The 16,676-nt window shown below is 33.6% G+C and overlaps 1 protein-coding gene and 1 long non-coding RNA gene across 5 annotated transcripts in view; one reads left to right on the top strand and one right to left on the bottom strand.

The window, feature by feature from the left end:
* LOC147910986 (uncharacterized) overlaps positions 1–16,676 on the top strand; it is a 486,594-nt gene that overhangs the window by 200,075 nt on the left and 269,843 nt on the right. The window lies entirely within an intron of this gene.
* LOC105146913 (uncharacterized) overlaps positions 1–16,676 on the bottom strand; it is a 318,339-nt gene that overhangs the window by 112,673 nt on the left and 188,990 nt on the right. Inside the window, exon 3 of the mRNA XM_087403528.1 lies at positions 15,513–15,718. Coding sequence (XP_087259654.1) covers positions 15,513–15,718 — 206 coding nt within the window. The remainder of the gene's footprint in view (positions 1–15,512; positions 15,719–16,676) is intronic.

Here is a 16,676-nt window from a genome sequence, read left to right as displayed (position 1 = left end):
CGCTGCTGCACGTCCGATAAAAGCCCGTCTCTTTCGTAATTTCCGGCTACATTAACGGCATCTCCGGCGCGGCGGTCGCCTCGTCGATCTTCTGATATTCTGATAATCCACGTGATCTCAGACGCCGAAGAAAATTGCCGTTGGTAGTGACAGGCAGTCTCCATCCACGATCGACAATCCGGACTCGCGGTGATGGCTAATTAAAGTAAATTAGGAATTTCAGCCCGTTCGCTATGTTCAGGAGATAGGAAACTCTTTAATCAATTTAATATCTACATGCATATATATTTTCACATTATATATGAAACTTTTTATATTTGATCGCAATTTATGCAATAAAGCAATTTATTGCTCCATTACATAAATCATTAGTTTTTAATAGATTTTATAATTTGGAGGTAGAAAATAGCCAGGAGCTCGTATAATTATTATCTTTTACAGACGTTTTTTTAAAAGTATATTTGCACGAACAAGTATAAGTCGTTGTCTAAATTCCACTCGGCGAACTTCCTGCTTCACGTTTACGAGAGACGCCTAACGCGCGCAAAAGTTTCGAAGTTGCATAATGCGCGTCCCGATGACACGACAGGATAGATTACGCTCGTAAACCGTTGTGGAAGGAATGCATTACGGTCGTGGGAATCGAGAGGAAGGAACATTTCCACAGGATGACGTTGATATTTATCGGTTCTTTTAATTCCAAGTTGTTAAACTGTTGCGTATGAACGCATTCAACGAAGATTGTCGGTCATAAACTAGTGGTGCTTTATTTAATGATGAGAAATACTCAAAGTTCCTGGATCGTTTGCGAAAGTAGCACTCGTGAAAGATTCAGGCATCTCTTTAATAAACAGAAATTTTCATGTCTGAAGTGGTTAGAGATATGGCTTTTTCTTAATGTGAATCCTTGCTCGCGCGCGCGCGTTTCTCTTTCCTTCCAAGGAAGCATCAAGAAACGTATCGCCCTCTCGGATAAAATCTTCTCGGATAAAAGTGTAGCGCGTACATACGCATCGCTGTAACGACTCGGCCAAAATGCCTCGGCGTTACGAGCGTAAGATGTAATATCTCAAAATGTGCGGTGGAGCTTACATGGAGAGAGTAGCGGATTTTAAACTATGCGCGTCGCGATGTCGCGATGACTCGCGTCTTCTGGCACTGTAGGTCGTAAGAAAAGCAAGGAAAAAAATATAAAAATAAAAAAGAGAAATAACGAGGCCGATGGGGACTTGCCGGCGTAATTTTCTCGAGGTAATAAACTAAAAGCATCTCTCCCCGGCTGTGTGCCCTTCCACTGAATCTGCCCATCGTCTACAGGCTCGACTCGCCTCACCTCGCCACGGCTTGATTCACTTCTCGGCTCGGCACGGCGTTGGTCTCTCTCTCTCTCTCTCTCTCTCTCTCTCTCTCTCTCTCACTCTCTGTTCGGGAACAAAATTACTTTTACCGGCGGATAGAAGCTCGAAATAATTCGAGGGACGAGCGAGGAAGCGAAGTCAGAGAACTTAGGCAAATTCGCTCGGAGCCCTCCTTGACTTCGTCCTTTAAGTTTCGAAATTGTACACTGCTCGCGTATTAAGGGAAGAGAGCTGGGCTGAGAGATGAGGGATGAAACTACGCCAGTCCAGATCCCCCTCGAAATAGGATACGAGAAGACGAGGAGTCGTCTCGAAGTTTTCGACTCCCTTGATGACATCGCGCTGTAAAATTAATCGCGCGAAGAGCGAGATTTAGTGGTGTACTTTGTGGATGACGAAGGTACCGTCCCACGTTAAATCAGCCGGTCCGATTATGACGTACTCTTTGTATCATTGATTAACCTTTTGGAATAAAGTAATGTGGATCTGATCTTGCTTTCTAAGAATTTTGAGGGTCGCTCAATTTTAGAATTCTTAGAATTCTAAAATTCAGATTTCAAAAAATTAATCTGAGCATCGTAAAATTCAGGATATTCTTAGTATCACTGAATTTGAATACAACTCGAAAATATTGAATTTTAAAAGTATAGTATCTCCATAAAGGAAGATATAATCTGAGTTTGAAAGTTAGTACTAACTGCAGTTTACGTAGCACTGATATGCTTCAAATAAAGCAAAACTTGAAACTTAACATGTTATTTCACAATTAAAAACTCCCTAAAATCAAGTTTTATGATAATCAAATTATTTTTTAAAATTCTGTTCGCTATAATCTACTATTTTAAATGTTTTATTTTTTTATCTCAATTCACATAAGCATTATCAAATTATTCCATAAGCCAAATTTCAAAATTGAGCAAACAATTTATAAAATAAAGACGATGACTGTAAACGTGAGGGATCCATAAAGGGTTAATCTCGGGATTAATTAATAATCTCAAAGTTTCTACTTTCTGAAGAAACGTGATTACTTTCTAAAATAAGACAGACGTATCCCAGATATTCTCATGAATTATTTTAGCCAAGACTTTCGTTATTAGCCACTTTTCTTAGATCGGATTTTCCCTGATATCAATGATAAGGCATTCTTACTTTCGGAAACGAGATACTTTCTCGGCTTTGACTTTGTCTTCATTCATCGCGTTGCGTTTCGGCTTTGCTGGAAGTTCACATAGCCAAAGTCGTTGCTCTTGAAGGGCGAAGAGAAAGGATTTAAGGAAAGAGATTTGCGATGTACCTTGTTATTGATGTCAAGTATCTTTCTACCTCTTCTCTCTCTTTCTCTCTCCTACTCTTTTTCTCTTTGTTGTGTGCTCCTTAGTGCGACACAATCCGCTGTTTCATCAATTGAATCTCGCAACTTCGTCTACTTACTTTTGTCGCGACCCTGAAGGGGGCTCCAATCTTCTCGAGAGATAGACGGAAATTATACAAAAGGTCGCGCAACAATCAGCCTCTTCTTGGGAGTACGCGAGGAGAGAACGGGGAGAGAGGTAGTCGGTTGCAGACGCGAAAGTTTTCGAATTCCGGATAACGAGATGTTGATTCGCAACTTCTTACCGCGGCTGCAAGTATAATACCCGGGGTAGGAGGTAGGAGGGAGAGCAAACCTTACTCGACTAGCTGCAACGTCCTCGCTAATCTACGTCGCCGAATGGAACCTCAGCTCGCTCGACACAGGAAAGATGCTCTTAGGTACTTTCCGGAAAACGCGAGCACTATAGTAATTTGTCTTTCGGCTGCATGAGACGTTATTAAAGCGGAAGTAGTCGCAGACATGCAACTGCGAATGCGCGACGAGTAAAGCCGTTTTCTTATTGCTGCTCTCGCTTCCAATTCTATTTTATCATTTGTATTATTTTTTATAATTTTTTATTACGGATAAGAAAACGAGATTATTTCATCATTTATTATTTTCGCTGCAAATTTCCTACGTTGAATTGATTTTGTTGAAAATAATTGTATTATTTAATCTTGGGTTATAAAATAATAAGTTATATAAAGTAATACATTAATATTTAACACATATTATCTTAAATTTAGAATAAAAATAATGTATTCTCTGACTCTATATTTTTTCTATATTTTTCAGTGATTCTAGATCGTCGAATCAAACGATTTTCTAATATGTTTAAAATTATTGATATTTTTTTCAAATACATCCAGATATTGATTTTTATTTTATTTAATAATGCAGAGTCGCTGAAAAATATAAAGAAAGAGAATCAATGATAAATAAATATGTGTATATATATATATATATATATAATTTCTACTTTAAATTTAAGATAACATGTATTAAATATTAATTTATTACTTTATAATTTATTATTTTGTAATTTAGAATTAAATGCAATTACTTTAAATGAAATCACAGGAAATTTGCAGCGAAAATGATAATAAAAAAATTGTTAAATGATTAACGATCAAAGAATTTCGTCTTCTCATCTTTTTAATATGTTTCAAATTACTGACATTTTTCTCAAATACCTTCAAATATCGGCTTTTACAATTTTTAAGTTTAAACGTGAAAGGATAGAGGATTTTTTTAATCATTTATCATTTTCGCTGCCTCACAATTTTATTGAAAGTAGTCGTATTTAATACCGAATTATAAAATAGTAAGTTATAGATGAGATTAATATTTAATATATATTATCTTAAATTTCAAATAGAAAATCTATTTATCACTAGTTCTACATTTTTCCTATAATTTTTAGCGATTCTGCATCGTTGAATTAATCAAATAACCTTCATTACTGACATTTTTCTCAAATATCTCAAATATCGTCTTTTAAATAAAAACGGCTTTTAATTGAAAATCGAATTCAATTAAAAATTACGAAATCACAATTAATCAGATGATTATGCAAATATTTTACGATATTTTGCTGCTACTTTCACTTCCGACAGAGTAATTTCTCCTTTTTAGAGTGAGTGAATTAGTAGCTGTAATATCGTAACATTGTTGTATCCTCGTTCTGTTGTGGCGTAGGATAATTATATTTATTTGACCGTAAACTCGAATTCCTTCTCTCCGCGATTCCAATGCTCACGCATACATACAACCGCAGCTTTATATTCAATTCTTTTTATTGCCGTCGTTTCTCAATGTGTCTTCCGCCGGCATTAATGCGAAGAATACTGTTCCTCCTGGTGTGCCGCTTTTTAAAACGTACTTACGAAACCGTATCTTTCTTATGGAGAATCACCGAGATCGCTGAGTTACATGGTGCGTTAACTTTGAATAACCCATAAAACGTCATTTCTCTCTCCGAATCTTTATTCGTCGCGATGAATTTCCAAGAATAAAAGCCGCGCATGAACGAATGTCACGACAACAATCGTTAAATTCTCGTGGCCAGCAATGACGTTTAATCGTCGTGTAAGACCATGATAGACGGACATTAAACGCGTGAGTGCGTCCGCGATTGTTGCAATTATTCGAGCGGATTGCCGACCACTCATATTAAATACAATGAGATTCGAGTCGTCTGATTCGTGAAAATGTAAAAAGGGAGACAAGCGCGTTCTTTCATTCTGAACTTACAAAGATATATTGCATGCGTTAAGCTCCATTCATTATTTTACAATTAAATATGACTGTTTTCGAGAAAATTACAGAAAATTCGCGGTGAGAATGATAAACGGCTGAAAAATCTTGTCCCACGATCCGCGACTATTAAAAAAAAAATTGTGGAGGATAATGCACCATGAAATTTGCATCCGTGAGCCTTGCGCGCGCCGTGCGTCCTGAAGATATTCATCTTCTCTATTCACTTTCATCTTCGTTGAATTAACCTTCTCGCGGAATCCATTAAGCTCATTCAAAACGACGTCCATAGACTCGTCGCTTAATGGACGGATGCGGACGTGTAATGGATGTTGTTGGTTCTATTTGCTCTTGGTGGGCATGAGAGAAATGGAAGAAAAAGATGTGTGTGTGTGTGTGTGTGTGTGTGTGTGTGTGTGTGTGTGTGTGTGTGAGAGAGAGAGAGAGAGAGAGAGCGCGACGCATGAGCCCTTTTGCATCTCTTCGCAAAGCAGAAAGATTGGCTGGATAAAACTTCCTTGCGCGCCTTAAAGATAATCTCGTGCCTCCCTGGCGATGTTAAAACAGGATAAAAATCTGACGTACTATCGCTCAAGTCGAACGTAATTTTTTGTCTCTTGTTAATCCAATGTTTTGTTTCGAATTGTAATTATCGCTTAAGACCGTCGTTGATTCCACATCATACTTTAGTGGGTGACGATAATCAGTATATTCTAAAAAATATAAATGTGAATTTCATATCAAGCAATATTTGTACATGGAAAGAATAATTTTGTTGAAGTATCAAAATAATTACGCAGGAATTTTAAATATGATGGATAATGCTGCAAAAAGTTTTGACATTCCGGCAATCAGCTTGAGCGTGTATAATTATTTTGATGATTTAACAAAATTATTTTCAGATCTCTATTTGAATTAAATTTTAAGGTACTTCTAATGAAATCTTTTCGTGCGTAATTCTCAGTATGTTTGTATTAATACTAACATCAATGTGATATGGTTTTGATTCTAGAAATATTATTTTTGAGTGATATAATATTAACGTAAATTTTACGAATACAAGTATGATGCAATACAAGTTTGTCATACGTTTCATACTTTTAATGACAAAATTTTATAATCTTTCACAAATAACCTAATTAAAAAAAAAGAAGGAACAAGCACTATCAAATTTAATCTTGAAATGGAGTGTGTAGTTCAATTGTGTGTGTCTCTTTGTAATATTTAAATAAATGTACAATAACACAAACTAATATACAAAGTTGCTTCAAAATTAATGTTACTATTCACGCTCTCTGTTATAATAGTGACAACCAAGGAGTTCAAATTGATATATAATGGACAGAATTTTTAAAAATTTGTTATTGCTTGTTCTATTTCTTAGCATGACAGTAGATTCCTTAATAATGACCACTGAAAGCTTAGCACTCAATAATTCTACTTACTTGTATATAAAATTCACGTATCTCTCTAGGCAATCTAGAAAATTAAAACTTATGATGTTCAATTCACACCATATTAATATTTCTATCAACACCAACACTGTTATTTAAACACGATTATATAAAATATATAACATAATTATATATAAACGCATTTTATGGCGTTAAATCCACATCCATATTTTAGAACGTAAAAGTACTTAACACGCCGTTGTTGGTTGATTATGCGCGACGAGGGATGTTCGGAATTCACAAAGGGGTGGACGGTTTGTGAATAATATAGATCGTTGGCAATGGTGCGGCGTTGTTAGGTTTTACTGCCCTCGAGAGCAGCTATCGGACCAGCGATTTATGAGGCGGAAGATCGCGGCTTGCGGAGTCGTGGCAGATTAGTCAGATTGTTTGGAAATTTTCATTGTTTTCTTGCCAACTGGGACGAGAAGAAGAAAGAGAGGAGGGGGGGGGGGTACCACCATACCATCCCTGGGTACCTTGGCGTGAGCATTCGATCGTTTCCTGCCCACGTACCGCTCGGGAAGTCACTCTATTTACGGGCCATCTTAAGTCGCACGCGAAGCACATGCAAATGCCGCGCGATAAAAGAACAAACGACGCAGCCTTTCCTTCGGTGGCGAACTCGGAGAAACACGATGGCGCCGTCAACGTCGTCCCTCGTTGTCCCATTGATTTATATTCCTTACCTAGGCCACGTAACTGCGATCGAGAGAATCTTTTTCGTTGGTAGGTTTTCGCGGTTTACATTATTGAGTTTTAAAACCGAGTCAATTCGAGTTTTTACTCAAGTTCTCATTTTAATTATCTCTCTCTTGATTTTCTTTTTACTTTATATAATTTTGTTTAAATTGCAGTCAATTACATTAAAGCTGATTTCAGATTAAGTAACTTAATCAACCGAACTTTGTGATAAAATATTCAAATTACTGGCGATATGATTATTTTATTGCATTTGTGAAATTTGCAATGCCAAGATTTTAATAGTAAGTTGACTAAGAAATATTCGACACAAATAAGCGAAGGTTATATTTGGTCAAAGAAGATCTATAATATATTTTTGTGTGAATTTTACAATTTTCTAGCAAATCGCGTTCAAGCGAACTGCGCGCTGATTATTTGTCGATCTTGAGACACAGTCTTACAAAAGATCTGTCACAACTGTCTAGAACCAATTCGATTCTTCTTGAAATATGTTGTTAAACACAAAATTCTAAGAGACTTTTAGATTGATTCTATTTGAGATTTAAAGAGTTAAACGACTCTTCAGAATTGAATGAAAATGGGAATATTTTAAAAATATTAGATTTTTGAAAATTCAGCCCATAAATCTAAGATCCAATTCGAGCTGATATAAAAAAATATTGTACATATTTCTTAAATTTTTGTGTTTAACATGTTTCAAGGAGAATCTAATTGATTCTAAACACTTATGATAGGTCCTTTGTTAATCTGAAGCTACAGTACGTAATCAAAAATTAAATTAATAAACAATTTAATAATGCTAATAAGCATTTTTAAAAAATTGAAAAAAAAATTAAAGTGTAAGAAATATCAAAATTTTAATGAATTAAAAACATCGTACGCAGACATGAGGAGTGAAATATGTTTTATTTTGTTTTATAGTATGACAAATGTTATGCTTACTTTATATTAGCGCTATTTTAATGTTCAAATACAGGAGAGCTTGAAAGTTCGCATCATGATTAAATGGCATATTTCTCTTTTTCCTCCCCCCTCTTTCTCTTTCTCTTGTAGTTCCTCGATGAACGGCCACGACAGTATCTCGATATGTGACACGGTAATGCGGAACAGCAGCTGCATACAAATGGGGAATTTCGAGGGCAGGAATGCGTTACGGCTTAAAACGGCTTTCCATTCTATTAGATGAATCGCGTGGATAATTAATGTAGTTACGGTCACCCATGATATTCAATCCGCGGAAACCATAAAGCCGCGGCCGTTTAATGTTGTTCAAGGATGCTGAGTGCGTGTGCATCGGAGCAATAGCCACATCGATACACATAGGTAGCCTTCAGCATTGTGTCCTCCATCGGCCTTCCATATACCGCATACATTTCTTTTGTAAAATTATATACAAAGTTAATGTATCATGCCAATTTTCTACGACTTCTCAAAAGTAAAGAACAACGTAGGGAATAACTGAATTCAAAGGGATAGAAGGAAATTAAAAATTGAATCCTTTAAATAATAAACAAATTGGACTCATGTTAATTAAGAAAAGAAGGTGATAATCAGGTTCTAATGTTATCAGTGCGGTAAACAATGTGTAAATTATTCATATTTAATTCTGTAAGTATTTATTTTTTTGACAGGGCATGCAAAAGATTTCGCACTGATCATATAGGAAAAATAGTTTCAGTCAAATTGGCTGAAATTGATATTTCAGTAAAATATTATGATCAAAAGTCTCCATAAGCAAACCATAAAAAATTGAACAGATTTGAAAGTTTTTATTTTGAGTTTAATTGGTTTAAAAAGTGTCTTTATCTACTAAATAAACTAAATTGTTCAATTGTATTTTAATATTTTTATGCACAGAATAAGATGAATCAATTGATGTAAAGAAAATACATAGTTGTTTTTAGAAAAAATATATAAATAGTTGCATATTGCAAATTGCATAATTTTTTTTAAAAGCAGCTGTGTATTTTCTTTACATCAATTGATTCATCTTATTATTTTGTGTAACATTAAAGTAAAGTAAATCTCAAAATGAATAGTTTAGTAGATAAAAGTACTTTTTAGTTTAATTAGAAATGATAATTTTCAAATAGTGCCAAATTATCCATTTTTAATGGTTGTACTTATGGAGACTTCTGATCAGTATCTAATAATCTATAAAATATCACAGTTTCAATCAGTTTGAATGAATCCATTATATGATTAGTGCGGGGTCCTTTTGCATGTTCTTAAATTATTGAGAAGATTTTAAGTATTAATCAATGAGAAATTATTTTTTTTTACAAACATAATTTTGGATCTTAAATCCAAATCTCGCATCACATTAGACGATCGAGTGGTAAGCGTCGTTTTTGCGCCGCCATTACACGACTGCTTTCCCGCATTGGAAGATATATCTCGTAGGGCAAAGTTCTGCCGGAACATCAAAAATTGGCGTTCCCTCGGGGTGGGAGCTAAATCATTTAAATTTCTGCGCAAACGACCGCGCGCACATGCGGGCAGAACTCACACTCTACTCTTCTGGTGGAAAATTTAAAAAATGATGAAGGGAGAGGGAAGGAGAGAACGAGAGAAGAGTAAAAAAACGTGAGGAAAGGGTATTATCCAGCTAACGAATGGCCCGAAAGTTTTGCGTCGAGGGTGATCTCACCCGGAACTATCCTCAAACTATCGTCGAACTATCGTTGCTACTGACCTTGTTTTTGAGCCGCGCTGACTGTACGACGTGCTGAAAATCTTGTGGAAGTTTGCCGCCTTCTGAATGTGTGCGAATCTCCATTTTAATAGTTCTGTTTGCTTTAGATGTTACTATGCCGAAATGATGGTATTTCGTTTCATCGATTTACTTTATTGAGCGTCACGATTTCAGCGTTAGAATTGAAAATTTTATTGAAAATTATTATGAAAAATAGAATATAATTAAATTTTGTAATATTAAAATTCCATCAAAAAAATTATATATCTAATGTTATAAAATAATAATTACACACATTTCTGAATTGTATTCGAATAATTTTTAATTTTATTGACGCTACATATTTGAATTTCTAATAAAAGTGAGATTTTAATATTTTTTAAATATATTTATAGAAATATACACATATATAGCATTTGTGGTTTTTGTTTTTATATTATGCTTTAGATTATTACAATGATATCAGTGAGTTTATGAAATTTAAAATCCTCGCTAGCTAAGCCGGGAAATGTTTGCACGCGATATCGAGAATGTCCTCGAAGAGGATTTACATTTTTATTTCCCGATATACTACAAGCTCGTTTTTGTTGATGGGGATTACCGCCGATCAACGATAGCACGTGTAGTGAAAATTAACAAAAAATTGCGCGCCAACAACGCTTTCGGGGATTCCACATCTTCTCTTTTTTAGCTTTGATATCATTTACAATTATACATGAATATTTTGTAAATATTTAATTGGCTTATATTTTAAAAGCTACTTTAAAAATAGAATTTAAAAAACATCTTGATGTTTTATGTTATTTTTAAATCGATTTTATTTTTATCTCGATCTTATGTTATTTTTGAATAAGTAAGTAACAAATAATATTTAGTAATACAAGCAATGTATAAGTCCGATAAATAATTGGTAAAATATAATTTTACAAAGCATTTTCGCGCACATTTAATAAAATCACTTAAAATAAACTTATGCCATTTTTAAATTAAATCACTCAATTTGATCGTATTTAGATCAATTCTTCATCGTGTCTGCCAGGATTTATTTTGCTGTTTGCAAAGATTGATCTAGCGTATGTGTGTTACATCTCGCAAATAGTATCCTACGTGATGTTCTAGCTCATAGACGAGAAGAGAGAGAGACCGGTGAATCGGGAACGTCATTTGTAGAATATTGGAGTACAATCTGGTCGATTGCATTCTTCGAAACATTTGATATAGCGAAAGGACCAGAAATACGAAAGCGAGAGAGAATCAAAGACCAATGGAGATCTTGGAAGAAGATAATATACCGTGGCGAAATAGACTGAATCTATTCGTGTTTTTACCAATATCGCGTTTACTGTCAGAAATATTTTTTTAGACAATAACTAGTATGAGAGAATGTGAAACGAGAAAAATATAAAAATATTAATTTAATTTGTTTTGCTATACAAATGTTGTACCAGTGTTTTATTCTTTTCTAATAATATAATGGAGAAATTCTTTTATCTTGATTGCCATTAATTAAACATTTTTTTAATTGCTATAAATTTCTCATATCTCCACGGAAAGAACGGTTTTGCCGAAGTATTTAAAAAATTAACTAAATACACAGATATGAAAATAATTTTGTTGAATCGTCACAATAATTACGTAGAACGCGCAAGTGTTAATAATAATGCTACAAAAGTTTCTAGCAATTACATTTGGCCGTTCTAAATAATTATTTTGATGATCTAAAACAAAATTATTTTTTCAGTTCTTTCTGTACATTGAAAAAAATTTATTAAATCTTATTACATATTTTTTTTATACTTACTAAATATTTATTTCCAGTAAACAAATATTTATTCAATAAAAACATTATAGTTAAATAAAAATTAATAGTTTTTGTATTCAAATAAATGTTTAGATTTAGTAAATATATTCAAACAAATATTTATTATTTTTTTACAATATACGTTTTCAAAGAGAGAAAAAGAGAGAGAAAGAGAGATTTCAATTTATAAATAACTTTCATTTGTATTTAAGGTCACTTTGACCAACTCCGATTAACTTTGATCGACGATAGTCTATTCGAATTGATCAATCGCATTTGTCATTTCGTTTAAAGCGCCTCCAGACGATATGACCAACGTATGCCAACATTAGCAAATATTATACACGTGATGGCTATATCGTCTGGAGGTGTCTTTAACGTCAGATGCAATTGCAATGAACTAACTGTCGATTAAAATTAATCGGAGCTGGTCGAAGTGATTCTTGGTAATTTCATAAAGCTCTTACTTTTGCGATTTTTTTTGTATAAAATATTATATGATATTTTTATAATAAAGTAATGTACATTTGACACATACTACTGCAAACAAACAGATGAATTAAAAGTTCTCTATTGAGGGGTAGAACGAAATTCCGTGCGTATATAGAAAATATTCGAGCACTATTGCATTGATACGCTATTCAATGTTTTTCAGCGCTCTTTCTGATTCCAGCAAGATTTTATTTCCAATGGAGAATACCGACAGACAAATTCATATCAGTGTATCGAGAATTTTAGAGAAAATGATGTATCTTCAAATTCAGCGAACAAGCTCCTGTTTCGTTGGTATTGGCAGAAGGATGCGGTGAATGCATTCCGGGATCGATTTTATCGAGGATGTGTACATGCGCGCTTAATTGTTGTTGACAGAAGTTACTATAATTATGCAACGATGATTGAATTTTACATTACGCCATGGATTAATTTACGATTCTTGATACATCTCTAAAATATAGATTAGTGTTTAAACTGTCTGTGGGGTATAAATTAAACTGATAAATAGGTATGTGAGAGAACTATTTTAAAGATTAGTTTAGTTAGAAATAACGTTGAAATGTAAATCTCTACATTTTCGGATATTCTATCGTAATTTGAGTCTTTATTTTAATTTTGTAATTATAAAGCTGTCTGCGAATTTAATTCAAATTCTCAACATTTGTACAAGTTTCATAAGTAGTAAAGACCACGTTATAATCAGAGAATACGAAGTAGAAATGGGCATCCTGGCAATCTGGGAATAAGTAGAAATGACTACGCTATGGTCAGACCGAATGGAACATAAAATTGATATTGATAATAAACTTGCCTTGATAATAAACGTTCTATATTTTACAAAAAATAAATTAAGAAACGATTTTATTGAAAAATAATATTTTTACAATAACTTTAAATTTTGTTAGTTTTTCTTTTTAATTTTATTAGCGCTCTTTTAAAAAAAATGCAATAATGAGATTACGATCTAGACTGTACAATACAGTGTTACAAAAATAATTGTGTATTCTTCTTATTATTTGTAGTCTAATACGACACTATCAATATTATATAAAAGTCTAATGAATGCAGTCTCACTTCTCTTTAATGAATTCTAAATAAGGATTTACTGTTGACAGCTTTTTATTGGAAAATGATGAATTCGCATTTCGTTTACAGCGACGTAATTTCCATTTAATTCAGTTTAATACAATTTCAAGTCAGTTAATTTAATTATTAAAATAAATTTACTATGTTTCAATATTTTCAAATAGTCAATATCATCCTGATATTAAAAAATGGAAGAAATAAAAATCTCTCTTTCTCTCTCACTTCCTCTCATGAATATAGATTTAGGATTTACTTCTTTTATTCTAATTGCTTTCACCTCAAGTTTGTGGACGACATTATGGTTTTCTCGTTACTGTGTATATACGACATAATCCTTTTCATCGTTAACCAATCCGATTCGGTTATGTCCGACGTGGCTGTCGTCAATGCAATATGAAAGACTATTCATCGACGCTTCTCGGTAGTCTCGCTTTCCTTTTACCTACTCTGGGAGGAGATAGCTCCTAGTGGCTGACAGCTTGCACGAGGGAGCTTGCAGGGAAAGATGATATAGCATCGCGGCAATAGCGGCAGTGGAATGAACTCGCGCCTCGTTTGTACCAGCGCAAGAACGCGGTCTGGATACGTTGCCCGGCACGTTTTGCCGGCCGACTGATCGGCCAGCCAGCCAGGCAGCTCTGGTAAGATGAATTACATCGGGACGTGATGGTGCCGTCTGCTTACGGTCGCGCTACCGATCGGAATCGCGGAAACTTGTGTACGGATCCCGACACGTCTGCAGCTCCGCCTTGCTCTTTCTCCCATGTTTCCCCTTTTCGTTCGTCTTATCGAAGCTTGCGTGCTCTCGAGCTTTTCCTGTCCCGGTGCTGGAATTGGAGTGAGGAAAGTGCAAAGGGAGGACGGGGGTGAAGATTGATTGCATCGAGTCCCGCGTACAGTCGGTGAAAGAAATCGACGGACGCGATGCGGATTTCCGTGCGTTTTAAAGAATCTCGCTTCGTAAGAAACGACAAAGGGAAAAGATATTCCCGATCTCGAAACGCGTGAATACGCAGATCAACGCTTTGTTTAGGTTGATGACGGAGTATCACTTGTTGTGTTGTTCTCGGTCAAGCGAGAGGAGAGTACTCTGATAATCGAGGAGGAAGAGGTGGAAGAATTGAAGAACCGCGATAATCTTCCGCGACTGTTACATTAACATTTTTCTCACTTTACTCTCTAACTGTCGATTTATCACCATATTTTCGCCATATCTATTGAAAAAATGTTTAGTAATAAATAATCAAGCCTATACAGAAAGAACGATTTTGTTGAAATATTTAGTCAAATAAAATATAAATCTGACCGGGAAGGCTTAGAAGTGATTATCCCCGATTTCAATAAACCTTGACAGGATTATAGATAGGATAGACGATCAATCGTTTTCAAGATATTTATTTATTTTTAACAAAATTTTCATCTTAAAGTTTATAAAAGTAATCTATAATAAAAATAATTAATTTCTCATATTAACAATTATTCCTATTATAAAATATTATTATATAACAGAAAAATATTAATTGTTAATAAGATCTCTAAGTTAAAAAAGGCTGTTACTATATCCATTACAAATGCTCAAGTATGTTCTAATAAGTATGTTCTAATGAACTGCTAATTTAATATTGAAATATCTCGGAAATGGTCAACTGTCTACATCTAAATAGGAATATAATGATGTTCAAGGGAACATACTTTATAATCCTGTTAAAGTTTCGTTGAAATTGGTGAGGACTCTTTCTAAGCCTTCTCTCATGAAAATAATTATGTTTAATTAGTTAAGCAATAGTACAAAAAGTTTTGATATTCTAACAATTAATTTGAACGCTCTACATAATTATTTTGATGGTCCAAGAAAATTATTTTCGGATCTGTATCTAACTAAATCTTTTCATATCAAACAAAATTTTTGCGTTAATGATAGTTTAAGTTTTAATGAAATAAAATCAAATGTTGATTAAAATCAAGTGTTCGATTAATGTAACCAAAATTAAACGCTAATGTTGCTTTTCTAAATATTTTGTTTTACTTTTATAATTGTCATGTTTGATAATATTTATTAAATATTGCACTAATACGTTAAACAAAATACAATAAATTTGATAGCTATTATTAGACGTTTTTCAATCTTTTTTTAAAAAAATATTTACATGCAAAATAAATATATGTACAAGTATATTTTAATTCTACGCGTTTTTACATCTGACTATGCTTGATTAAATTATTAATAATACAATATTAAATATTCAAAGTTAATTAGTAGAACTTAACTGGAATTTTTCAAGCAGACTTAGATTAAGGAACGCACCTCGACTGTTACGCCTGGTCGGGGAAATGTCTGAGTCCTCTGACTGCTGTCCGGCACATATCGGAAGAATTCATGATCATCTTTGTACCATTTAACCGAGTAGAGATTGCTTCCACTCATTATCCGCCACTCGCATCTGAGCTCGATCGAAGAACCCACATCGGCCTCTTTTGGCATCTTGAACTCCACCTTGATATCGCTGCTTGCTGAAACACAAATATATTCATTCATGCATCCGCTATGTAAGAAATGACATAGAAAGAATGATTTTACTGTATCATCTAAAAATATACCTACGTACAGATTATTTTCACTTCTTTTTGTACAAATTACGAAGAAATATTCTTTCCTTTTTTGATTTTATTAAACTTTTATTACATATACATTTATAAAAATGCTGATTAGCTTGAATCTTATGAGAAAGAAAGTTTTAACTAATTTAATCGCAAAAAAAAGAATTTTGAAAAAATATATTTCTATGAAGGAATGAGGTTTAAAGAAATTTTTTTTGAAATTAAAAAAATTAAACCGTTTATCATTTTCACCATAAGAGTATACTCATAAATTATTTTATTTAGATTATATATTATGCCAAATGACCTCAGTGTCATTCAATCGATGTCATGGAAAATAAATCAACATTTTTTTAAACTTCTAGTTAGTTTCTTTTTCATATTGCTTTACATATTATTTATTATAAAAGATAACATGACAAAAAACTTTATTTAGAAAAAGATGTGAAAATAGTCATATGATTTTTTCCTCTTTTTAAACCGGAGAACTTTTTTCATTCAGTATCATAAATTTCATTAAAAACGATGTATAATATTGGACGTTACAAATTTTACACACGTTGATAGTATTAAGTATAGTTATAGTCCACGCTTCGAAATATTCTTTCATTTTTCAATTAGTAAAATTCTATCTTCTGATTGATTAATGAGATACATCGAAGCATTTATAGCGTCAAGTGGATCACATTCAAATTCTTTATAAGACAAATCAGCCATAACTAATTTTTATGCACTTTTTGTTTCAAAAACTCTTCTTTTTCGCGACTAACGATTTCCGCGACAATAACGTCATGCACTTTCTACTATATACATCACATAAATGAAAGCGACGAGCTTTCCTCAGCTCGTTATAATTCTTGATCACGAATAG

Source organism: Acromyrmex echinatior, chromosome 1, assembly GCF_024713525.1.
Source record: "Acromyrmex echinatior isolate Ae372 chromosome 1, ASM2471352v2, whole genome shotgun sequence".
Classification (NCBI taxonomy): Eukaryota; Metazoa; Arthropoda; class Insecta; order Hymenoptera; family Formicidae; genus Acromyrmex; species Acromyrmex echinatior.
Note: the sequence above shows the minus strand (reverse complement) of the source record. Positions and strands in the feature narration are given on the sequence as shown.